Source organism: Abramis brama, assembly GCF_963993115.1.
Source record: "Abramis brama genome assembly, chromosome: 12".
NCBI classification, from domain to species: Eukaryota; Metazoa; Chordata; class Actinopteri; order Cypriniformes; family Leuciscidae; genus Abramis; species Abramis brama.
Genome location: NC_139974.1, coordinates 21,532,718 through 21,559,808, shown reverse-complemented (window position 1 = coordinate 21,559,808; position 27,091 = coordinate 21,532,718). Strand labels below are relative to the sequence as shown.

At 38.2% G+C, this 27,091-nt stretch overlaps 1 protein-coding gene across 2 annotated transcripts in view; it reads left to right on the top strand.

Annotated features, from left to right (window-relative positions):
* The first annotated feature begins 2,655 nt into the window (after positions 1-2,655).
* The window catches only part of LOC311094236 (ubiquitin-conjugating enzyme E2 E1), a 28,386-nt gene continuing 3,950 nt past the window's right edge, over positions 2,656-27,091 (top strand). The window contains exons 1-4 of one of the 2 annotated variants that reach the window (XM_084132044.1): positions 2,656-2,752; positions 3,382-3,542; positions 5,678-5,728; positions 22,551-22,683. In XM_084132044.1, coding sequence (XP_083988170.1) covers positions 3,388-3,542; positions 5,678-5,728; positions 22,551-22,683 — 339 coding nt within the window. In that variant the 5' untranslated portion in view covers positions 2,656-2,752; positions 3,382-3,387. Of the gene's footprint in view, positions 2,753-2,778; positions 3,220-3,381; positions 3,543-5,677; positions 5,729-22,550; positions 22,684-27,091 lie in introns of those variants that run through there. The other variant, XM_084132045.1, reaches the window with a different exon arrangement.

Here is a 27,091-nt window from a genome sequence, read left to right as displayed (position 1 = left end):
TTGCTTTTGTTGGAATAAAAAGTCAAGCCTCATTTAGTGTAGTTTTATATTTGTTTACTCTTGCCTTGTCAAGATGAATATTTCAAATGTTACTGAAGAAAAAATAGTTTTATTTTATTTGGCACAAGGTACAAAAATATTGACTTAAAAATTTGGTGTGGCTTGAATTTTGATCTGTTCAAATTATAAATATAATATTGGTGGCAGGATTGAAGGCTCCTGGTACTGTGGTTTTGAAGAGAGAAAATCTAATTACTGACAGTAATATTGACATCCTGACACCAAGGCCCATCTTTTTCCACTCACTGTAATTTCTGCCAAACTGCCTCTGAAAGTAAATAATGGAAAAAAGAAAGCAGAAAAAAAACGTAATTCTCAGAACTGAGAAATTCAGATTTATTCTCTTTGCACAGCCATTCCCAAATCTGTACAGTATATACTGTACGTTTCCCTGTCATTTGCAGGAACTATGGCGACTTTATTTGAAAACAAATTAGAAAATAGTGCAGTGTACACTTTAATACATCATTTAAAAAAGCCATTATGAATACACATTACATTAAACATGACAACAATGTAAACATGAAATATTAAGTCTATAGTATACCATACTATTTGGTTTCGTTAGTTAACCATAACTAACCATAACAACAACTAACACTGTTTGCAGTAAGACCTAATATTCCATTGTGAACATAACCAGTGATTTTAGAAAATCTAAGCGATGTATGAAGTCATTCCCTCTTTCTAGAGTCAAAACAACAATTTTAAATGGCAAGTAAAGAATCTCTTATTGACTTCAAGTGTGTATGTGGCATCGGTTGTTGAGTGTAACTCATAATGATTGTCTGCAGCAGTCAGACTATCTGCCCACATCAATAAAAGACATCAAGAAAGATTTTTCGCTGCACTCAGCCTGCACTGCATCCAGTGTGCAACACCACATCGAGAGTCTGTAAAGCAGACAGACAGGAAGTAGATCGGCTCACCTTCCCCTTTCCAAATGTGAGGAGGGTGTTTGTTTCTTCAAATATCTAAGATGGAATAATAGGGGGTTTCCTATAAAACAATGGCACATGATGTGGGTGAGATCATGCCACAGTGATCATTGCCTGGAAGAAGGAAGGAACTTGACCGCACATTTTACTCTACCAGTATTACATCACAAGTGTGACATTCAGATCTTATAACAAGGCCCTAAATAAGCTATTCTTAAAATACCAAAAGTGGATTGCAAGTCTGTTCTGATGGTCATCAACAGCGGCAAAAGCAAATAAAACAACATAACTAACCATGTAACATAAATAGGCTCATCACTTAGTAATTCACTTACTATATCTTTTGTAAATAAAATGAACAAATCATTGGGCCCTATGCCATTATTGGTAATATGAATAGCCCACACTGTGATTTTAATGACATTTTTTGTTTATGTTGAATGATAAACAAATGCGGTACTGTACATGTTGAACAGTCACTTGATGTAATATACAATTTGGATCCTAAAGCAGAAGCAGTTGAGAACCTCTGATGTGACCTGTTTTGGGGAAATGTTCGAAAATGCAATCCACTACAGATATCCTATTACTTCTCATAAAGTAAACTGGAAAACAGATAACTTTATTTACTTTATGGAAAAATAAAGTTTCAAAAATAAAAACTTCCCATGTCTCTAAGGTCCCATGCTTGTGTGCAACTTATACTGTATGTGTTCATGTGATTGTGATTGTGACAGGCATTTCACATAGCCTACTTGTGAAATTATTAATATGTTCTGTATAAACAACTTGACTCAAATAAACATTAGTTTAATCTCTCCAAACTGGATAGATGTTCAACTAAATGACTTTACAATGTCCTTTATATGGCATCTGCAACTTTAATATTTATGGTTTAGTTTTTAATAGTCTTTTATCAACTTAGACTGGGAATTGATAATGCAAGAGTTTGTAATAAGATTATGGCATACATAAATTGTTTCGAGTCTGCAGACCATATATCCAGGCTTTGCCTTTGTGTCAGTAAACTATAGTCTAATTCTTTTCATGTATTTCCACCACCATAATTTTATCATTATATCTTTATTATTTATTAGCTTAATTATTGTGTGGTAGTTGCACCTGAATGTACAGAAGAAGTATTGTGTAAATTAAGTTTTATAAAGTAACAACAGAGCAAATAAACGAGTAATAGCCTATTACCTAATAAATAAAACAACCAATGTGATCAACAGGCCTAATAATAAGTAGGCTACCACACAATAATTAAGCTAATTAATAATCAATAAAGATATTTAGGCTATGTGTGTGTTCTCTGTGCGTTGTATGTTTTTAAAATTGTGCTATTATAGCACAATTTAAAAAATACAACGTATGCCTACTTTACAGAGAATACACACATAAATGTAAACGTGTAAAAAATAAAAAATAAACATTAATAATAAAATCTAAATAAAATAAAATAAAATGGGTTGGATTGGATTAATATGAAAATATTATGTTAATTGCCCTTTAACTGTCCGTTGACACTCCAACTCTTCAAGGACCATTTTGTGCTGATATTACGTGTTTGAGACTCTCTCTCTCTCTCTCTCTCTCTCTCTCTCTCTCTCTCTCTCTCTCTCTCTCTCTCTCTCTCTCTCTCTCTCTCTCTCTCTCTCTCTCTCTCTCTCTCTCTCTCTCTCTCTCTCTGCAGCAGCACTTCCGCTCTGAGAGACACGCGCGTCCACGGACACACACCGACACAAAGAGAGGTACACAACCCTTCAAACCTTACAATATACTTCAAATTTCTATCATGTTTACGTCGGTGGTGCGTTAGGATGTCTTTATTCTCGTCTGTATTGTAAGGGTCAGAAACAATTACCCATCGATGTTAAATGAAGATTGAGCTCAGGCAACTACGATCCTATAGTTATGACGACACGATTACTGTGTTTTTACCGTATCTATTCACCGGATTTGTGGGACGGGGTAAAGTTGGAGTTTGGTGAACTCGACATTGATGCGTGTTTGTGCTTGACTTCCTTCGGTTTAATCTCGTGTCATTGATCGCGTGTGTAGCCTGCGGACTTGGTTCGATCAGATTCAGCGTTGGGACAAACACAAACGACGGATTAACGTCTGACCGTTTAGAGGTGGTTTTACTGTTATTCTGAGATGAAACAAGGAGTAGGCTAATCGCGCAGGTTCGCGCCGTGTTGTTGATCTGGAGTTAAAGGTCAAACCCGCGTCGAAACACTTGATACATGGTTACATTTATACATTGTTACACCCCCATTGCATCGTTACACATTGTTACATCTTTGCGTAGATACGCTGTTCTATTCACACAGTATTTTACATAATTTTTCTCAAGTGTATGTTTGTTTCTCTCTCATAGATCGGGATGTCGGATGAGGACTCGCGAGCCAGCTCTAGTTCATCCTCCTCTTCATCCTCCTCCACCCATCAGCAGCAGGAGAAAGACACACCTGGGAAAAAGAGAGACAACAAAGCCAACATGAGCAAGACCTCCAAACTCCTCTCCACCAGCGCCAAGAGGTGAGCAGACCCCATGAGTCCCCACTCCTAGACTACATTCAGACTGTTGGCAAATGTGGCCCAAAGCAGATTTTTTTTATTTCTTTTTTGTTCACATGTGACTCAAATCTAGTCTGGCTATCTCCAGACCAAGCTCAATCTTTTAAGATTGAACATTGGTCTGGGGAGTCTGCTATGTATTCTCTACTGCACAAGAGGCATGATCAACGGGCATAGTTCAAATGACTCTGTACGCAATTAGATAGTCCTTCAACCAATCAGACCAACGATCCGGGTGAAGTACTTTACAGAGCGACGCGAAAACTCCAGGCAGGAAATGTGTAACCAAACGTGTTGATCAGCGATTTGCGGTAGCAGCAATGGAATCAAGTGATTTTTGCAGGTTATGCAAAAAAAAATAACATGAAAGTTAGTGGTATTTACACCCACTCGAGCGATTGTTTGCTAAAAAGAAGCCATTGAGCATCGTCGAGAGGTTAAAAGGAATTGGACTGAGCCATAACGGATTGGATTAAACCCGCCAGGTAGATAAGCCAGTTTTTGATTGGTTCCCGCAAATTTGTAAAGCCTGAGCTGCAGGACGAAATCAAATCACTGGCAGATCAGGCTGGGTTTACCCAGTCTAACTCAAATCTGTTTTTCTCATGACAGTGTGAACAGCTCAAACCACATGGTATCTGATCTTTTCAATTCCGATTTGTGCCACTTCCATCTGTGGTACTAAATCCGATACAGGCTAGATGTTTTGCAATGTGATCTCAGTCTGAACAGTCAAATTCCTGCGACTCAAGATTTTACAAACCCGAAGTTATCAAGACAGTTGTGAAAGGTAGTCAGTGATGGATTCAGACGAGCATCGTGTCAAATTATTTGAATCGAATTTAAGTGAGCCTTAAAGATAAGCAAATATTTAATAACTACAGAGATTGTTTCAAAATAGAAATGAAAACATAAGTTGAAAAATTAAGTGTTTGGTGGTATAGTCCAAGTGACTACAGTGGCTCAACCATAAGTTTATCAAGCGACAAGAATACTTTTTGTGCGAAAAACAAACAAAAAATAACGACTTTATTCAACTATTCATTTTCTTCTGTGTGGGCCTCTGAGTGAGTTCACGTAGTGTAACAGCGCAGCGCTTCTGGGTTGTACGTCAGAACGTAGGCTCATTATTGGCCGACGCTGGTCACAGGGTTTTTAGTCGTTTTCGCGGATCTATGTGAATGGGAATCGTTTTGACAATGGTGTCGCATGTACGCGAAAACGCAAAGGAAAAACTTCTTTGTTTTAAGCATATATATCGTTGTTGTGTAAACGTACCCTTAGTTATGAACTACATAAATCGCTTAAAACGGGGGTGTCCAATACTGCTCCTAGAGGGCCACTGTCCTGTGAAGTTCAACTTCAACCCCAATTAAACACACCTGAACCAGCTAGTCAAGGTCTTACTAGCCATTCCAGCAATATCCAGGCAGGTGTGCTGAGGCAAGTTGGAGCTCTACAGGACAGTGGCCCTCCAGGACCGAGTTTGGACACCACTAACTTAAAATATAGCCAATATTTTTCATTTAAAATTGCAAATTTAGACAAAAAAAAGTTTAGTACTTTGCTTGACTGGATATTGCTGTCTGTCGTATAACATTTCTATCATAAAACATTAAAACAAGCATTGTGCTGGAACTCATTTTTGGCTTTGCAGCCTTTGATTTGATTAACCTCAATTATTTTGACGCTGACTGGTGTTATTAGACCATCAATGTCAAAATGACATCTTTCATGTTTTATAAGCATCCTAAAAAATTTACTTGTAAAACGTTTTTGTCATCGAGTGGAGTGGTGCATAAATGTGTGCAGCAGAGCAGCATGAAAAATATTAAATATTGAGGGGGGATAATTTGGCCATATCTTATTATTGTCAAAGGTTGTTACAGGCCTGTCATCAATACCATTTTTATCCTTTCATCAACCATGGAACCACACACACAGGATTGTGGGATAGCAGAGGCAGCCAATGATACAATTATGCTGCCTTCAAAAGCTGACCAGATGAAGGATTTGAAGGCGCCGTCACGTCGTCTTAGGCAGGGTTTTTTTTTTCCTCGGACAACTGGTTTCACAGCTTTCATGTCTTCTTTCAGGATTCAGAAAGAGCTAGCTGACATCATGTTGGACCCCCCACCAAACTGCAGGTGAGGAAATGCTTTGGCTTTATTTGAAATTCTCCACTTGCATTAGTGGGTATCAATGTTTGGTTCATGCTTGATTAAAGAACCAGATGCAACAAACAGACTTCTTACAGCATATAGAGGTGTGGCCACATAAGCAAGATTTTGTTGGCCAAAAAAGGTCCATTGTCTATTGTCAATAGAGTAGCTATGTATTGAAGCACAGCTTGCACAGAAGTCACTTTCAAACAAAAAATATTTTTGTTGGTGAATTTGTGTGACCAACTTCTCAAAATCTGCTCAGGATACTTTGTCCATTAGACTCCTAATTGCACAATTCCTATTGAAATTTCGGCAAGCAGTGGTAATGTGACCACTCTTTAACTCTGGTCTTGGTTGTAGTTGTTGCAGTGTATCCTCTAGCTCTTTAATTGTATGTGGTTGGCATCAGTTGCCTGTCTAAATACATTCATGCAACTGATTCATAGAGGTCAAAGTGTGGTTGATGCTGTTGCAGTGTCATGTTCTAGATAACCCGTAAACCTTTCCCAGCAGTTGTTGTCTCAGGAGTGAGGGATAAGCATGATACTTAACTTTTATTTAGTTTTTTCTAAGAGTAGAATATCAGGAAAGTGTGTTATATATTTGACCCAGAGAGCTCCAGTCTAACCCCCCTGAGCATGATATGCTCACCAGAACAGCAGGATCTGATGTGTTTGTGTGTCTTTGTGGGGTCAAGTTGGTAATAAATGTAAAAAATGTCATATTTATGTGACTTTTCCAGAAAACACAGTATAACAGAGAGTGTGGTATCATTATATTATCTTTGATTATCTTGTTGGCTCGACTTGACAAGTTGCTTTTGTTCCAATTTTGTAAGTCACTTTGGAGCAGCATCTGCTAATGTAAATCTCTGTTGTATGGTGATATTGATATGGTGTTGGTGATATTGTTAAGAGGAAATGCATGTGCTATTATAATTTCGATGTTGGGTAATGCAGGGGGATTTTAGCCTTTCATTAGTACTGGGTCACAGGCTCTCCTTTAAAAAAAAAGTGTCCCCATATTTCAATACTTTTTTTGATACTATTTCACGAGTTTGTTTGACCATATAATCTTTAAGCTAATAAGGTTAAGCGTATTTGGCTTGCTGTCCGCAATGGAGGGGCTCAAGGAAGCAGCTTCAGCTCGAGCTTAGATGCCCCCAGTGGGACTAATAATGCTTGGATGATGAGTATAGTAGCAAGATGCCTAAATTATGTTGGTGGAGTTGGGGAGGTGGAGGGATGCCAGTTAATTGAAAGATTAGATGTTCACTCCTCCCAAAATTACACTGTGAACTTCATACTGCAACTAATTGCAATTTATGTGAAGTCGTTCCCAATCTGCGTACGGTAAAGAGCTGCTTCACTGGTGTCAAATGGTTTTAAAATCTTTGCGAGTTTTGTTTCCTACAATGGACTGTAGATAAAGATCCACCTCATCTAGCGTTCTTTTGTGTTCTCGACCCTATAAAGGAGTGTTTCTTAACTCCAGTCCTCGGAACCCGCCTCCCAGAACGTTTTAGATGTCTCCCTATTCAATACACTAAGAAGTAGGGCTGGGAGAAAAAATCGTTTCGTCTAACTATCGCAAATATTTTTTTTCTTACGATTTAAAATAGATTTTTTAATTCCAGAATCGATAATAATTAAAATTAAATTGCTTTATTTTTGTCCTTGCTTATAGACAAGGTTGACAGAAGTTAGCCACTTTTGTTCCAACAGAGGATGAAGTGTCGTTATCTATGAGTGTTGAGTGACGTAATGTCCCAAGTGGACGCGTGAAAGCGACGTGAGACTGAATGCACTGAAAAGCCCTCACGCTACTCATATGCTGAGAGAGAGATAAGACAATAGAGCTGCAGGATTCATCTTTAAAAGACTGTGATCTTGATTCAAACACCCACGCGATCTTCCAATTCATCTGTCTATTAAAGATGAATCGTCACTCAACACTCATAGATAACGACATTTCATCCTCTGTTGGAACAAAAGTGGCTAACTTCTGTCAACCTTGTCTATAAGCAAGGACAAAAATAAAGCAATTTAATTTGAATTATTATCGATTCTGGAATTAAAAAATCTATTTTAAATCGTAAGAAAAAAAATATTTGCGATAGTTAGGCGAAACGATTTTTTCTCCCAGCCCTACTACTTAGTGTATTGAATAGGGAGACATCTAAAACGTTCTGGGAGGCGGGTTCTGAGGACTGGAGTTAAGAAACACTCCTTTATAGGGTCGAGAACACAAAAGAATGCTAGATGAGGTGTATCTTTATCTACAGTCCATTGTAGGAAACAAAACTCGCAAAGATCTGTCTATTAAACCTTTGACAAAATCGCAAAAAAAACCACACACAAACTCGCAATTCATCTGTCTATTAAACCTTTGACAAAATCATATCGCAACATTCAAATCTGTGTTGGCGCTGCTGCAGAGAGTTGTCATGAAACAGCCTAACAAAGTCTTTTCAACCTCATAGTATCTTTATTTCTGTGATACAAAAGTTTAAAGTTCAAATATAAACACTGATGTCTACAGTAGCGATCAAAATAGAGTAAATCATCTTTTGATAGAAACGTGGCGCTTAAAATAACGTATTTATCGATTACATTGTTTCGCCACTAGGTGGCGACAAGTGACTGTTTCATTTATTTGTTATTGAATCATTTATTCAAGAGAATGTAGTACTGGGTGATGCTTCTGAAGTAAAACTCAGAAAGATGTGATGAATTGTTTTTGTTAATATGACTCTTGTACATCATGTACAGTCTGTATAAGTGTATGATTTAGCTTTTCCCCACGGTCTAGTGTTAAAAAAAAAAAAAAAAAAAACGTAATACTTGTAGAATCGCAATTCTTAAAAAATGTGCATCTAAAACATTCAGGTAGGTGCCTCCCCAGGACTGGAATTGAGAAAAACTGCTATAAATGATCCTGTTACAATTTCGCTGTGCGGAACTGCTGCAAACGATTCATTGTGAACTGTCCGAATGAATCAAACTGAACCGCTAACAGTTTCCAATCTTTTGGTAAACCCATTTAACTGATTAGATCAGAAGAGTGATTTATTCATGAATCTGGCATAGATTGTTATGATTCTAAACAGCTGATAGAAAACACATGACATGATTGCGGAAATATTATTAAGGACAGTCATTCTCAGGTCTCCATCGTCAGACAAGGATGTATCACTAAGGGCCGTGACGCACTAAGCCAATGGTTGGCTGTCGGTGAGTGTTTGTCAGGCTAGTTTTTGCGGTGTGTTCCACACGTTGGCGGGAGTTCGGCCGATTCAGCATGTTGAATCGGCGTCAGGGCCATCGGCGAGAGAGATATCGCTCTGATTGGCTATTCAGTTTAGCGAGCAATTCAGAGCACAGGAATAAAAGCGAAAGTGAGCAAAGAAGCCAAGACAGCACAAACAGAAGGCTGTTCTAATTTTGTCATCTTACATGATCATTCCAATATGCAGATTCCAATATGCAGATATTTCCATAACATGATCTGCCTGGAATGAAGAAAGTGATCAATATGATTGATATATATTGAAAATGGTAAGCAAGCGCCACTTTGTTTACAGTTTGTATATCTACAGTCCTAGTTTTGGTTTTCCCTTTCTGAATGACACATATAGATTATTGATAACTGCTAATAAAGATAGTAGTCTCCTTACACGCAGGTGTACAACTCGCATGCTAGTTAGCAGTCAGCTGCACTCCTTTTGTTGTTTAATCGCTGCTGGTTCTTTGACATCAGCTTGGTGTGTCACAGCTTTAATGCGGTACTGGGACACATGGTTTTTTCACGGGGGATGCCCCAGTAAAAACTGTCTAATGACACCCCTGTTGTAGTGTTGAAGGCTCAGCACTAAGAATTTTTTATTTTTTGCTGGTCCAGATAGGCAAATAGTTCAGATTTTTACTTGACCACTTTGCAAAAAAAGAAATTTCTAAGATTTTAAAATTTCTCCCATAATGTCTTCCCCATCATCAGATAATCCATTTCCATTTCAGCTGCAGAAGTATAGACAACAATAAACAACTTAATGTAATTGTTTCCATGGTTAGAAAGATGCTCTATGGAAAACCTTTTAAGTCATAGATGAGACCAAATCATTTTTTGGGTGGGTTTGTTTGTCTGTTGTTTGAAATGTTTCCTTTTGTGGGTATTCTGTAGTTGAAGATTGTGGTAAACCTCGCTGATCTTACATACGGTTATTGATCAGTGTCATTCTGAGGAAGTGTCATACTTTGTTGCTTAGTGTGATGTGATTTGATGAGTGAAAAATATGGTTATAGATGTGGGCAAATACTGCTCTTTTTTTAGGCTCATGTCTGTAACTCCACAGAAATGTTCCAATATGAATTGTGTAAACCGTCTTTTGTGACTGTATCTGAAGGTTACTCAGAACTGCACAGCTGACACACCTCGTCTTTAAACGACTCTTCATCTTTAGCATCTGTTTACACTTCATCTCTTTTGTTATTTCATGTGTCCATACTTATTAGCTGATTTTACTAGCTCGCTCTTTTATATTTAGGCATAAGAGTCACAAAGCCTGGCCTTTGCGTAATGACACAAGGTCTAGGCTCCATAGCTTCTGCAATTGGCCAAGAACCACCCAGTTAGTCAGGAGGCCATGTCACTGACATATACAGTAACAAATCACAGTTTTGTTTCCTTTTACAGTGATTTTTGGGGCAGGTAAATGTTGTTACAATAACAGGCCTGCATGCTATAACAGACTGACCCCAGGTTTCCCGTTGGTAGTTTTTCCTTCTTTTTCCACCTCGCTTTTAAATCGCTTGCATTGCGTGTCCACTGGAGCAGAGCAGAGTGAGCATTTTCAGTTCATTCCTCGCTTGGTGCCAGTACATTATGAATGTCCATGCGGCCTTGTGCATTATACTTTTGCTTTTTGCAATTCAGGGGTGGCAATTGCTTGAAATGGTGGGTTCATTAAGTCAAGTCAAGTCAAGTTTATTTATATAGCGCTTTTCACAATACAGATTGTATCAAAGCAGCTTCAAAGTATTAAATTAAAATAATACATCAATGCTTGTTTCTAGTGGAAAACATCCACGTTTGGTAATGCTGATCAATAGTATTGTTGATTAATTCAATTAAATATCCCCAAATATCCCCAACTGAGCAAGCCAAAGGCAACAGTGGCAAGGAACCGAAAAACTCCATCAGGTGACCTAATGGAGAAAAAAAAACCTCAGTCGGGGGCTGGCTCAGTCGGGGGCCTGGCTCAGTCTGGGGGCCAGTTCTCCTCTGGCGTTTTTATGAACTAGAGGTCGGATTTAACTATCAGATTAAAAGTATTATATGAATGCCTGGCTGAAGAGATGCGTCTTTAATCTAGTTTTAAACTGGGAGAGCGAGTCTGAGCAACGAACAGTATCAGGAAGACTATTCCAGAGTTTTGGAGCTAAATGTGAAAATGCTCTCCCTCCTTTGGTGGATCTGGATATCCTAGGTATGACCAAAAGCCTAGAATTTAGTGATCTTAAAGAGCGCAATGGATTATAGGGCGATAGAAGATCCGTTAAATAGACTGGAGCTAAGCCATTTAGGGCTTTATAAGTCAGTAGCAATACCTTGTAATTAATACAGAACTTTATAGGTAACCAATGTAGTGATGATAAAATTGGTGTTATATGATAATATTTTCTTGATCTAGTAAGAACTCTAGCGGTGGCATTTTGGACCAACTGTAGCTTGTTTAATGAGGACGCAGGACAACCGGCCAACAAAGCATTACAGTAATCTAGTCTCGAGGTCATGAATGCATGAACTAATTTTTCTGCATCAGAAACTGATAGCATGTTACGTAGCTTAGCAATGTTTCTAAGGTGGAAAAAGGCTGTTCTTGTAACATATGAAATATGATTTTCAAAAGACAGGTTGCAGTCTAGTATAACACCCAGGTCTTTTACTGTAGAGGATAAAGTAACAGGACATCCTACTATGTTAAAGTTGTAGTGTGAGAGGTTTTGTGGGCGTTTTTTTGAACCGATGATTAGTACCTCTGTCTTGTCTGGATTTAATAAAAGAAAATTGTGCGTCATCCAATCTTTTATATCTTTAACACACTCTGTCAATTTGGATAATTTAGCGTTTTCATCTGGCCGTGATGAAATATAGATTTGAGTGTCATCAGCATAACAATGGAAACTAATTCCATGTTTCCTTATAATATTTCCAAGTGGCAGCATATATATTGAGAATAACAGAGGGCCTAACACAGATCCCTGCGGCACTCCATAGTTTACTGGAGTTATGATCGATTTTTCTCCATTTAAATAGACAAAATGGTAGCGGTCAGATAAGTATGATCTGAACCAACTTAATGCTTGTCCTTGAACACCAGTATAATTTTGTAGTCGATCTAAGAGTATTGTGTGATCTATAGTATCGAACGCAGCACTAAGATCAAGTAAAACTAGTATTGAGATACAGCCATGGTCAGATGCTAAAAGTAAATAATTTGTAATTTTAACGAGCGCAGTTTCAGTGCTATGATGCGGTCTGAATCCAGACTGAAACTTTTCATAGATGTCATTTTCTTGCAAGAAAGAGCCCAGTTGAGCGGACACCACTTTTTCAAGTATTTTAGACATAAAAGGAAGATTTGAAATGGGTCTATAATTTGCTAGATTATGCGGGTCTAATTGTGGTTTCTTAATGAGAGGTTTTATAACTGCCAGTTTAAATGTTCTTGGAACATGACCTAAAGATAAAGATGAGTTAATAATATTGAGGAGAGACTCTTCCACTATAGGTAACACTTCTTTCAGTAGTTTAGTTGGTATAGGATCTAATAAACATGTTGTTTTAGATGAAGTGATAAGTTTATTTAACTCTTTTTGTTCTATAGTTGTAAAGCACTGTAATTGAATCTAATGGGTGCAACAATATCCAATTTTCCAGAGAGAATGGTGCTCATAGTGCTAGTTAATCCCTCTAGTTCATCTGTTTGTTTGGGTTCACTGAGCAGCTGAGACAGATCAGATAAGCAATTTGAAAAATTATCTACGGTGGATGGAAGGATTGTTCTGCCTGGTTGATAACGCGGCGCAGCATGATATATTACAGGAGTATGTAATATGCAAGTTACCATGTAATGGTCAGTGACATCATCACTTTGTGGAATGATATCTATATCGGTTGGATCGGTTCCATGTGATATAATTAAATCGAGTGTATGATTAAAACGATGAGTTGGTCCGGTAACGTTTTGCTTGACCCCAAAGGAGTTTAATAAATCTGTAAACGCAGCCCCTAACGCATCATTTGGATTATCTACGTGTATGTTAAAATCTCCAACAATTAATGCTTTATCGACATTGACTAATAGGTCTGAGAAAAAATCTGCAAACTCTTTTAGGAAATCAGCGTAAGGCCCAGGCGGTCTATATACGGTAGCCAAGGCTAGAGATAATAGAGAAGTTTTTCTAACATCTAAGAGCGTAACATTTAGTACAAGTACTTCAAATGAAATAAACTTATAACCCGTTTTCTGAGTAACATTGAGAATATCTCTATAGATTGTTGCAACACCGCCGCCACGACCAATCAGACGGGGCTCATGCTTATAGGAGTATCCTGCTGGGGTAGACTCATTTAGACCGAAATAATCATTTGGTTTAAGCCAGGTTTCAGTAAGGCAAAGTACATCGAAGCTATTATCTGTGACTATTTCATTTACAATAACTGCCTTAGGTGTGAGTGATCTAATGTTTAGAAGACCTAGCTTTAGAAATTGTTGTTGTTTACTAATAGCAACATTTTCTGTTTTAATAACAATTAGATTTTTCCTAGATCCTGCAGTAAATTTATTATTTGATCTCATTAAACGAGGAATAGACACAGTTTCTATGCAATGTTCTACACTAGTATTTATATCAGTTAAATTGGTGCAGCAGAGACTATGATTTGGACTTTTGGTTACTAGTCAAAAGGTATTTAACATTTTGGAGATGTTATCCGACAGAAGATCCGCTCCGAATCTGCTTGGGTGTTAGCCATCAGCACGGAAAAGCCTAGGACGCTCCCAAAACAGATTCCAATTATTTACAAAGAGCAGTTTCTGCTCATTGCACCATGACATTAACCATTCATTTAGCGCTAATAATCTACTAAACTTTTCATGTCCTAGTCGGTACGTGGGAAGCGGTCCTGACACTATGATCGTTGTTTCAGGCGATGTGCTGCGTACCGTATCGATCAGATTCCTGAAGTCTTTCTTCAGAATCTCCGTCTGGCGCAGCCTGATGTCGTTCACTCCTGCGTGCAGGACCACAGTTCCGACGCGCTTGTCAGCGTTCAGAATCTCGGGAACGCGAGCAGCGATTTCAGAAACACAAGCAGCAGGAAAGCAGTGACTGTGCACCTTACTTTTACCTAACGTAGCGTGTACGTGCCGAACGATGGAATCGCCGATGATCACAGCATCGCATTCTGTTTCGCGAAGAGGGGAGAAGCGGTTTTGGGTGGATATCTCGAAAACCGGGAGGGTCGGAGAGAGTCTTCTTGGTCTAGACCTGACTCGCGTCTTCCGCTGCGGAACCATCCAGGCTTCGTGGTGGCGTGTTGGAGCCGGAGTGAACGAGACCATGGCTGATCGCGACCTCGGCGCACGGGACTGATGTTGAGAAACGCACGGAGTAGACGAGGTCGGAGTTAGCGGGTTAGTAACGTTAATCACTGATTTGTGTGCATCGGCGTGTGATGTTTCAAGAGCTAAACGCCGGTCTATCAGCTCGGCTTGTCTCACTAAAAGGTCGTGGATCTGTTTCTCAACAGCTTCCAGCTCAGACTGCAGTGCGTGAAGCTCAAATGTGTCCTCACCTGCACCAAAAGGTAGACTACTTACATCTGATATATTCGCCATTTTAACAGATGGATAGTAAGTTAGCAACGACGCTACCAGTGATGCTATCAATATTAAAGGAGAAGTTCACTTTTAAAATGAAAATTCTGTCATCATATAATCACCCTCATGTTGTTTCAGACCCATTGACCCTGTCCCATTGACTTCCATAGTATATTTTTTTCCTACTATGGAAGTCAATGGGACCCAAAAACTGTCTGGTTACTGACATTCTTCTAAATATCTTCCTTTCTGTTCAGCAGAAGAAAGAAATTCATACAGGTTTGAAACAACATGTTCAGCCGTGATCCCCAGGAGTAACCTTTAAGAGTATCCGACGTTGGATCACTAATAGGCTTGAGACGCGTCTGCTCAACAGTCTATGACTATGACTATTGTAACTATGAGGTTTGAGCAGCAGTGCTTCTCAGTGAGGAAAAGTAGAAAATGTTCGTTGTAAGTGAGTTTAAAGAGAAAAATCAAGAATTATAAATCAAATCGATGGAGCTCCAAAGACAACAACGCATTCAGACGCGACGCATGCGCATTCGTCCATTATTATTCTTAATGGAAAAACACAATCCAGTACAATGACAAACTCGCTTAAATAGTCGCTTTTACATTTTGCTTTGAAACGAAATCTTCTGCCATCCGATCGTGCCTCAAGAAAAACTCTTGAATGTGTTGTTTTTTTTTTTGCTGTAAACTCCAACTCTTTTTTTATTAATAAAAAAAAAAAAAAAAAAAATTTCAGGATATAGGAAAACCTGTAGGTTTAGACTTTTGCCTTTGCGAACGTTTTTTCAGTTTAGGGTGTCAGATGAAGAAAAAAAAGTACAAATAAATGGCACCGGTTTGGAACGATTTGGATGACATGGAGTGGAGAGTTTTTTTATTATTATTTAAGAAAAGGTCATCGCTTACAGGGTTTCTTTTAATGTCACAAATTGAGCTCAAACCAACAGCACTGTTTTGGAGCAATTTGGACTGCATGGGGTGGAGAGTGACGTCCCTGCCCCAAATTATATTTGTTATTTCAAATAAATACAATTTTCATTTTAACAGCACAAACAGGCACTAATCGCACAAACGTATGATACCAGTTTTGTGTGATTTAAATGAAATGGGGTGGAGAGTGACGTTACAACTCCCGAATTATGTGTTATATCTGTGAAAGGAAAACAGTACAGTGTTTGTTTTAACGGCGCAAACCACCACAACTATTTGAAGTGATTTGAACAATGAGTGATGGTACACAACCAAAACAATAGTGTTTAATATCTCAAACACTACGCCAGCCCACACGTTTGCGGCACAAATCAGCACAAACGAATAGCATAGATTTGGGGATTAGGCCTATTTTGTTTTATGGGGTGCCAACTTTACAGAGGTGAACAAACCATGTGATTTGAGGTTTCATTCATGTCTGTAGTTCATCAAATCACTAACTCTTGAATGAGCTTAGCCTAGTAATAGTGTTTGCCTTTGCAGGAAGCGCTAACCTATATTCTTCCTCTGTTTATGTGTTTTATTGTATTGTTCTTTCTTTTTTTTCTTTTTTTTTTTTAAGACATCAAACCTCTGGCTTTCTCACGTGTGTGTGTTGTCTCAAAGCAGAAGTTGGCATTGTAAATTCTCCAGAAGATCCTGTAACCTTTGATGTTGTCACACAAGTGTGTGTGTTTATAGATGTCAGCTCAGAGATTGTTGTAGGACAAACAGAACCTGTTTTAGAGCTGCTGTTCTCAGGGGCTTGTGCCTGTTATGCCACGCAAACTTAAATAAAGAGAACAGTCGCTTTTCATCTGAAGACATTGAGGAATTCTAATAGCTCAGTGTTACTTGTGAACAGATATAAGGCCTTGCAGTTGTTTTCTGGTCTCACTAGTATCTGACAGACTTGTGAAGTGATTATCTATAGCGAAGTTAAGCTGCTCTTTGTTTGGTTGTCATGTAGTGGGACTTTTGGTGAAGAGGTGAACACTTTTACTTTGCATGGGTTTGCAGTTGAATGTGAAATGATTGGAAATAAAAAAGATAATGAAATAGCCTGTCTCCATAATTATAGTCAATGCTGCTGTTATTATTGCTCATGTGACTGCTTGGGTGTTTGATACAGCAGTAGGACATGAGACTGTGCGGGTGGTCTGTTTCGAATCACACATAAGCAGTAGATGTCTTTATCCACACCTTTTTTTTTTTTACAAACCATATTGATAAATATGTTTATAGTGCACTATTGTTCGGTGTTATTTATTACGAGCAAAAATAGGTTCAGTGCAAAACTCTGTTTGCACCTACACTCCTGCTACACAGAACCACACTGTGAATGCTGTAACCTGCTAATATGGTCACCTGGGGCAATTTGCATTGCATGCAGTCTAAAACAAACTTATGTTTTTTTTACAACAGACGATTTAAAATGAAGTAAAGTGAAATTCTGAGGATTTTTGCTTGTAAAGCCTGAAACACACCAAGCCGACGGTCGGCCGTCGGGCAGTTTTTGTGCGTCGGCGGACTAAGTTTCCTCAGTGTGTTCCGCACCGTCGGCTGTAATTGGTCCTCGTCGCCTTTTTTTCGGCCGATTGACATGTTGAATCGGCGTCGGGCCGTCGGTGAAAGAGGGAACTCTGATTGGCTGTTCAGCTTAGTGAACGAGTCAGTGCACAAGAATAATAGCAAAACAGCGAGCAAAGTCAAAACGGAACAGATAGAAGGCTGTTCTAATGTTACATCATCTTACCTGAGTGTTCCTTGGCGAATATTTCAATATTAACACGAGAGGAGTGGAATAAAGAAAGTGTTTAGCAGGATTGATATTCAAAACGGTAAGCACACTGCTTTGTTTACGGTTTGTGTATCTGCAGCCGGCAGCGTCGGTTTCCCTTTTTGAATGACGAATATAGACAAATATATCTGCAGAAATAGACAGTTGTCTCATTTACACACAGGCACAGAACGCGCTTTCTAGCTGACAGTTGGCAGTAGTTCTCTCGGTGTGTTCAAGTGCAGCTTTTTACCCCGTCGAGAGGCGACAACACAGTCGGCTTTCATCAGCGCTAGTTCGTCGGCGTCGGCTTGGTGTGTTCTAGGCTTAATATGTGATGAGGCAATTTAATATATGACACCAATATTAAATAAATAAATTTGTAATTAAAATCGCAATAAGCAAGTGATCAAACAATGTGGTTTGTACCCATATCTACAGATGAAGGTGGTTGATGGTCAGTATAACACTAAAATATACACAACCATTCAAACGTTTTATATATAGAGAGAGATTTGTTTTGAAGCCTGTTATGCTCACCAAGGCTGTACAAACAGTAATATTGTGAAATATTATCACACGATCCTTTAGAAATCATTCTAATATGCTGATTTGATGCTCAAACATTTCTAATTATTATCAATGTTGAAAACCGTTGTGCTGCTTTGTATTTTTGTGGAAACCGTGATACATTTTTTTCAGGATTCTTTAATGAATAGAAAGTTTAAAATTTCATATTGGAATCTTTTGTAACAAATGGTTTTACATTCAGTTTTGATCAGTTTAATACATTCTTGCTAAATGTATTACATTCTTTTTTCTTTTTCGTTTTTTAGTTTTGAGTCGAGTTTTGTTGCTGGGTAAACTTGAGCCTAAATTTGCCTTGCAGATTATTTTTAGGATATATATTTTGGTCAGATTATTTGCACTGCTCTGAAAACACAGAGGGGCAGGTGTATTTAGCCAACTTTTATACAAGCTGTAAATGTAATCTGTAAATGAATCTGTAATTTAACCTTAAAAATATTCTTTCAGCTTGTCTTGCACCTGTGTTAATATTCACCTTCTGTTGCTGTAAGTAAAATGGTCAGTGGAGCTTCCTCTGGTTCTGTGCTTGATTGTTTTTAAGATATAGCCTAAGCACGTTTATTCTATATTATGTAACAGCTTTGATCTGAAACCACACCACTTGGCATGGCTAATAAAGGAATTCCTTCATTCCTGTAAACAAATAAATTGCCTTTGCATGTTTACATCAAATATGGCCTTTGTACGGGAACCGAAAAAACACATTCCTCATCCAATGCAGATGAACACCATATTAAAGTAGGGCTGCTGGGTTATGGAAAAAATTGTAATAACATTATGGTCACACATTATGTTGACCCAAATTTCCAAAAATAGGTCATTTTGTAATCATGATTATTTAACATGAATTGGTGTGGGCGATATGACCAAAATCTTATGAGCAATTATCTTCACAGTATATATGAAGTATATTTGGCTGGAAATAAGGTTACTATGATGAAATAAGATTACTATTGATTATCAATGGCACAGGCAGACAGCAGCAGGTATATTAGGCTGCTTTAACTTAATACCTAATGCATGGGTGCAATATACTGATACATAGGGCTGTGCAATATAGCTAAAAAATGTATCACAATATGTTTCATATCGTTAGGTATTGATAATTATTGACATTTTTTATAACCCTTAAAAAAAAATAAAAAAAGACAAGTAGAAAAGTTTGAATTTAAACCACTGATTCAAACCACTGAACAAATTATATTAGTTTTAGCAGTCACACATCTTCTTTATGTCTTATATTAAGATAATAAAGTAAGTGTTAAAGAAACTCTTGAACTTAATAAAATGTTACAAAATGTGTGCAATGTAAAAGTAGAACAATCAAAGCAAACTTTGAGGTAGATCAACATCTGTAATAATTAGGGGTGAAACGGTTCACTAAATTCATGGTTCGGTTCGATACGACACAGTGTTGTCACGGTTAGGTACGTTTTCGATACAGCAAAAAGAAAGAAATGCCAGAGAAATTTCCTTGATTTAAAAAAATACAATTATTTATTAAAAGAAAAAATATTTTTAAATAAGTGTGAGTTTTCCTACATCTTGAAACGTTTAGTTTTATAAAAGGGGTATATTTGAAGGATGAACAAATAATGTTTTGGTCATCACATTAAAAATAACTTTTAAATATGAAATATTTGAGTTTTGAAGTGCTGGAAAAAGATGTGTGACGTACTTGAAAGCATTTTACTATTCCTGCCAAACTTCCAAGGTTATAGTTAGTGTTACTACATTAAATCCATGGTGAATGTTGCTGATATGTGGACTTAAAGCCTATAACTAGTTCATTCATGGCACAATGTTTCTACTGGTTTCCACATCAGTGCTGTTTGATCCGTTAAAGGTGCAGTGTGTGATTTTTAGCGGCATCTAGTGGTGAGATTTGCGAATTGCAGACAGACAGTAACTCGCGGCATATCCCTCAAATTGAAAACTCGAATTAGAAGCTACAGCGGCCGATGTAGGATCGGAAGATGTCGTCTGAGTCAGCAGAGAGCAGCAAGTCAAGCAATGAGGTTTCTTTATATTATATTTTATATTAAAATATATTTACTTAATTATTCAGTAAAACCACATGTTATTGCGATTGTTATTTTTACGTGTTCATCATTGTGTTAGTCTTTTATTCACTGGCTTTACCATAGCCTGTTTCCATGCTAGTTAGTATAAGATAATATGGATAAGAGCATCAAAGCAGCTAGGTAAGGGGAAATGGCTAACGTTACGATGTCCGAGTCGTCGTTCAGACAGCATGTTTTTTTCCACGTTTGCAGAGTCAGGGACAACCTAAGTATTCTGCTGCGTCTTTTTCTGCTGCTTCTCATTCAAGTTAGTGACGAAACGCGCTCTGTAGCGCTGTTTGTTCGCTGTCGGCTACGGTAGAAACATGACGTCACGATATGTCGACCTTCATAGAAGGGGGTGGCCGCGGTTATGTAGATATAAATGACTCATTCTAAGGTAATAAAAACATAACGGTTCATTAAGTAAGGTCTTTATACACCACTGAAAGCATAGTTATGGATCTTATATTGCATTTCTGTCAATAGATCCTCAGAAATATCACACATTGCACCTTTAATAATGGAGAAATTTGAATGCTTCTCACTAGATCTCGTAGCGATGTTATTACTTCAGTGGCGAATTAATGCGCAAATGCTTTCTTTACTGGATCAATTAGTGTTGTGTAGTAACCGTGTCGCTTGATCAAGATCGGCTCGCGCTGCACTGGCATTGGTCCAAACTGATAAACGGTCCGTGAAGCACAAAATAATGAATAGCGCAGTTTCGTTCTGCTCTCATTATGTTTGCCATTTGATGTAGGGCAACGTTGTGGTGGTCGCTCCAGCGATGCACATGTTAATGAAAATATTGAGCGCTATATCATACATTTTTTACATCGTTACCGACAATGGTGTACCGTCGATAAATAGCCTACTGATACTGGTTTATCGGCCAGCCCTACTGATATACATGCAAATTTGCCCCCACTGTAATATATATAACCCCCCAACACACACACTTTTTTCACAAGGTTTAGTTCACCCTAAAATGAAAATTAAGTCATACTTTTCTCAACCTGGTGCTATTCTAATGCAGTAGGGTTGCACGATTATTTGCGAATAACATGAAATCGTGCTTAAACTGATTTGCCTTAGTGCGATTATGAAATTGCAATGACTGCGATCGCAGTTTGTTAATGGAGAACGGCTCTGTGATCTGTAGTAAATGCTGCTCCATCTGAAACCACTGTGAGTTTGAGTCGCTTATAACGTGCATTTGAAAAGCAACGTGTCAAACATCTTTCATCATTTATGAACCTCTTGTCCAACAAAAAGACAACATTTAATAATATGTTCTTACTCCAAACTCACTTCATAACGACAGTTGAGCATCCTTCTGTCAGATGATTACACAGAATAAGGCAGTCGTTTGTTTATTAGTCATGTTTAATCGATCAAATCGTTTCAATCGTCTATTTATTCAGCTACAGATAGTATGATGCCCATAGGGGTTTCCTGGAATGACGTGCATTATCTTGCTTCTGCAGGGCATATTTGGAGTTTCTGCGTGAGAGCGCCCTCTGACTTTCAGATGGATCAGCATTTACTACTGTTCACAGACAGAGCCGTGCTGCACTGACAAGCTGCACATAAAATAATCGCAACCTTTGCCAAATTGTGAGCGGTTTAATTTCTTAATTGTGCAGCCTTATAATGCAGTATGCCATTCTTCCTTTTTTGGACCAGAAAAGGCTAATAAAAAAAAAGTCCCACTCGCAATCGTTTATGGCGCTATGGCAGTGAATAGCGACCAGAATCAAGCTTTTAAAAAATAACACAGAAGTATCACAGAATGGTCGGATTCATCATGTCGTATATTTTGGGGGTATACAATAGGGTTTGGTAATTAAGCAACTGAAATGTAATATATTTATCGAAAATCAGTCTTCTGTGCATGGCTACTCAACGCCATTAGCGCCGCAGTTCACTCCGACATGCCCAGAGAAAAGCACACAAGTTATGAGAATTCACTACTAAGAAAAACACAACATTTAATGATGAACTATTTCTTTAAGACTTACCAACAGTGTGTTTTTGTGAATACTTGCCAAGTCTGGCATTTTGACTTGTTTTTGTTTGTATTTGACCTTTTAGCCACGCTACCGAAGATTAAAGAATCTACCTTATTTTTAACGTAATGGCGGGCGCAGATATTTGTAAATTCGGTGTGTCTGGCTTTCGGTGTCATCCGCTTCCAGATATTTTTAGCTGTGCTAAACCGCTTGTTATACTGCTTGATATTGCAAACTGGTATTTCTTACCATAGTAGTTCAATGTATTGTCTTAATTATAAACACACTGGTTTGTAGCACAAATAGTTTTTCAATTTGCTGCACTGTTCTTCTCGCACATTCACAGAAAACAGCTTGCATGTGGTTAAAAATAAATGATTACATGCACTATTTTGATGTATTTCTAGACAAAGCTGCTTAAAATTCTACAGATATAACACACTTTTGTGCTATTGTTTGAGAAAATTAACCTTTCTGCTTCTGTTCTCAGTGCCGGCCCTAAAGGAGACAACATTTATGAGTGGAGGTCCACTATCCTGGGTCCTCCAGGTTCAGTGTATGAGGGAGGAGTGTTCTTCCTGGACATCGCTTTCACACCAGACTACCCCTTCAAACCACCCAAGGTCAGAGCCTTCCTCCAGCTCCTTGTTACCATCAATTAAATCAATATTAATAATGCACGCTTACATCTGACAACATAATGACTTTGTTCACACAGTTAGTGTTTGGGATGGTTTGGGATCAGTAACATTTTTAAAAATCAGTTAATACATTTATTTAATGTATTGCAACAATGTATTATATTTATTTACACTCTTCAAAAAATCAATTTTAAGTAAATGTGTTCTTTTGAAATTTCGATTCCTCAAAATTAAAATTCAGCTTTTCCATCACAGGAATAAATTGCATTTTAAAATGTATTCAAATAGAAAACTGTTATTTTAAATTATATTTCGCAATAGGGTTTTCTGTATTTTTAATCAAATAAATAACTTTTTTTTTTTCTTTCTTTTTTTCGGTTTTAAAAAGACTCAAACTTTTGAGTGGTAGTTTATTTCAGGGGCGTTTGTAGAATTTGATCATCAGGCCCCTCACCCCTGCCCCCATGTCTTTTAAGAATTTAATTGTTACTATTAGGCGGATAGTTTTGACTGTAAATTCCGATTGTACGAGTCTCAGAGACTGTTTGACATTCCAGGGCAGTAGCGTTGATATTTTGTCAAAAAAAAACAAAAAAAACTGGTTCCATTTTTTTCCCGGATTCTTTTTTTTTCCCCCGTCTTAACACTTTATAGGAGGATTGTCTAACTTTCTGACTGCATCATACTGCTGTTTTCTAACATTATTCATAACCTGAGAGAGGTGAAAAACACTTATATTAGTTTGACAGCAAAGAATAACTTATGAGGCACATGCCTCATGCCATATTTTAATGATGTGGCAGACAACACAAACTGACAGTTAATGCATTCAACATAACCTTTCATTATCAAATTGTGCATGAACAGAACCATATTTAGAAATTCAAACCAGGCCGACAGCCATATTCAACTAAAAAGAGCTGGCAAGAATGTTGAAAAAAAAAATGTAGTTGCTTGCTTTTTAGTGTTCACCTGATTTCATTGTTTGTGATATTGTGAAATAGATAATAGAGCTATTTTACATATCAGACAGGAACTGGGGCCATAAAGAGGAAGGAAGTGAGGGGGTGTGCAAACTTTTTTTTTTTTTTTTTTTTTTAAGAAAAGCCTCTGGTTTAGGATTTAATGAGCTATCAGTTTGTCAATAAACAAAGTTAATAGTGACTATCTTACAGGGGTTGGAGGAAAACTTTTTCTGACTTGCTCAAATACTCCAAAGTGTCTCAAAAATATTTAGATCTGATGACTGTGCAGGCCATGGGAGATGTTCAACTTCACTTTCATGTTCATCAAAACATTCTGTCACGAGTCTTTCTGTGTGTATTTGTGCATTATCATGCTGATACTTGGCACCCCCTTCAGGCTACAATGTTAGAACCATTAGGTGCACATGGTCCTCCAGAATGGTTTGGTAGTAATTTGGCAGTGCATCAAGCACAGTAGAGAATGCCATGATATTGCAGCCAAAACCATTACCGTGCTTCACTATTAAGCCTCTTTAGGGTTCTTTACACTGTAACCAATGACTAGATTTAGAAAGACTGTTCACTCCTATTACTAATGAATGGGAGAAACTGCAACGCGTAATATGGCGGAATACACAGAATAGTCCCACCTTCTAAGTAAAAGAGCCAATCGCTGATAGGTAATGTCATTGCGTCACTGGAGTTGCCATTAGAAGCTCCGGTTCCCATAGAAACCTGACACTCGAGCTTAGGACTGCACATGTGCATTGGCTGGTCTAGCCTGAAAATTAAGCTTTTAACGCTATTTGAGCATAAGAAACAACATTTATTGGACAGTTCATGTCAGATTTTGTTGCTGATTGAAATCTGTTATTTAAATGCGAGTTCGACAAGCAGTTTTTGAGATTTCAGGATTCCCCCATTCAAATAGAGGACTTGGTGTTGGATGCCCGAAATAGCTGTCCGAAAGCGTTGGAAATATGGCCAGACAATAGTCAAGTCAAGTCATCTTCATTTATATAGCGCTTTTAACAATGTAGATTGTTCCAAAGCAGCTTTACATTTGATAATAGGAAATTAAAGTAAAGTGTTTTAGCTTTATAGCAGCTCTAGAATAAAGTTATTGTCCAGCTAAAGTTAGTTTGATTGATTCACTTCCATCGCAACGATCATTAGTTATTAACTTAGGGGCCGCTAACACGACACCGGTTTTAACAGAAAACTCTTAAGTTCTTTCTGCGCAAACTTCAAAAACGCGAACCAGTGAGAACACTGATGGCATGCACATGCGTATTACGAGTTCAGTCTATGTATGTGCATTTGAATATATGTGCGCAGGTGTGTTGTCCTTCCCTACAAATCAACCCTCAACATAATATTTGTCTGGCCTTAAAATTAATAATACAGAATTTGTATCGCTTCCACGTAGCCACGCAAACCGGAATTATCCCGACAACGCTTTATCTGTAGATAGGTAAAGGGAGGGGAGGGAGGCCTTCACAGGGAAGAGCCTAACTGACATTTCAGGACTGCGCTGTCGTCGCGTCCAGGCGCAGGTCCTTCATCAGATCTGGATACAGCCTGGATCCGGCGGACTGCGGTAAACCTTGGGATAAACACAGAGACTAATATTAGCATAGACGCCATTCTTATTATGATGTAACGAGTACATCAAGATTTATGGGAATTTTTCCCGGTTCCGGCTGACCTAATCTATGCAGCCTAACATTGAATTATAAAACTCTATAATGTGTTATTGTGTATGCTAGGTCAAAGAGATGTGTTTTTAGTCTAGCTTTGAACTGACAGAGTGTGTCTGCTTCCCAGGCAATGTTAGGAAGACTGTTCCAACGTTTTGGTGCTAAATAGGAAAAGGATCTACCGCCAGCAGTTGATTTTGATATTCTAGGTATTATCAACTGGCCGGAATTTTCAGATCGCAATAGACGTGAAGGACTATAATGCGTTAAGAGCTCGCTCAAGTACTGCGGCGCTAAACCATTTAGTGCTTCACTAGTTTTCACTGATTTAGTAATCAGCAATATTTTAAAATTTATACGATGTTTAATAGGGAGCCAGTGCTGCGTTTTGGACCAGCTGTAATTTGTTTAAGCGTGCAGGGCAACCACCCATAATAGCATTACAATAATCTAGCCTTGATGTCATGAATGCATGAACTAGCCTAATTGTTCTGCATTTGTCAATGAGAGCATATGATGTAATTTAGATATATTTTTAAGATGGAAAAATGCAGTTTTACAGATACTAGACATGTGACTCTCAAATGAAAGATCACCTATCTTTCACCTATACCGTTAATTTTGTGAAGTTTCGTCAGGGCGTGAAGAAATATAGAGCTGAGTATCATCGGCATAACAGTGAAAACTAATTCCATGCTTCCTAATGATATCTCCCAAGGGTAGCATGTACAGAGTGAAAAGCAACGGTCCTAGTACTGAGCCTTGTGGTACTCCATACTGAACTTGTGATCGATGAGACATCTCTTCATTTACTGCTACAAACTGATAACGGTCAAATAAGTATGATTTAAACCATACTAATGCAATTCCACTGATGCCAACATAATTTGAGTCTATTTAAAAGAATGTTGTGGTCGATAGTATCAAATGCAGCACTAAGATCGAGTAACACTAATAGAGAGATACAACCACGATCGGATGATAAGAGCAAATCATTTGTAACTCTAATGAGAGCAGTCTCCGTACTATGGTACGGTCTATCTAAATCCTGACTGAAAATCCTAACAGATATCATTTCTTTCTAAAAAGGAACATAGTTGTGAGGATACTGCCTTTTCTAGTATCTTTGACAGAAAAGGTAGATTTGAGATCACCTGAGAAAATCAATGTTAATATTTGGTACAGTAGCCTTTGTTTGCAATTACAGAGGTCAAACGTTTCCTGTAGTTTTCACCAGGTTTGCACACACTGCAGGAGGGATTTTGGCCCACTCCTCCACACAGATCTTCTCTAGATCAGTCAGGTTTCTGGGCTGTCGCTGAGAAACACGGAGTTTGAGCTCCCTCCAAAGATTCTCTATTGGGTTTAGGTCTGGAGACTGGCTAGGCCAGAACCTTGATATGCTTCTTACAGAGCCACTCCTTGGTTATCTTGGCTGTGTGCTTCGGGTCATTGTCATGTTGGAAGACCCAGCCTCGACCCATCTTCAATGCTCTAACTGAGGGAAGGAGGTTGTTCCCCAAAATCTCGCAATACATGGCCCCGGTCATCCTCTCCTTAATACAGTGCAGTCGCCCTGTCCCATGTGCAGAAAAACACCCCCAAAGCATGATGCTACCACCCCCATGCTTCACAGTAGGGATGGTACTCATCATTCTTCTTCCTCCAAACACGTTTAGTGGAATTATGACCAAAAAGTTCTATTTTGGTCTCATCTGACCACAT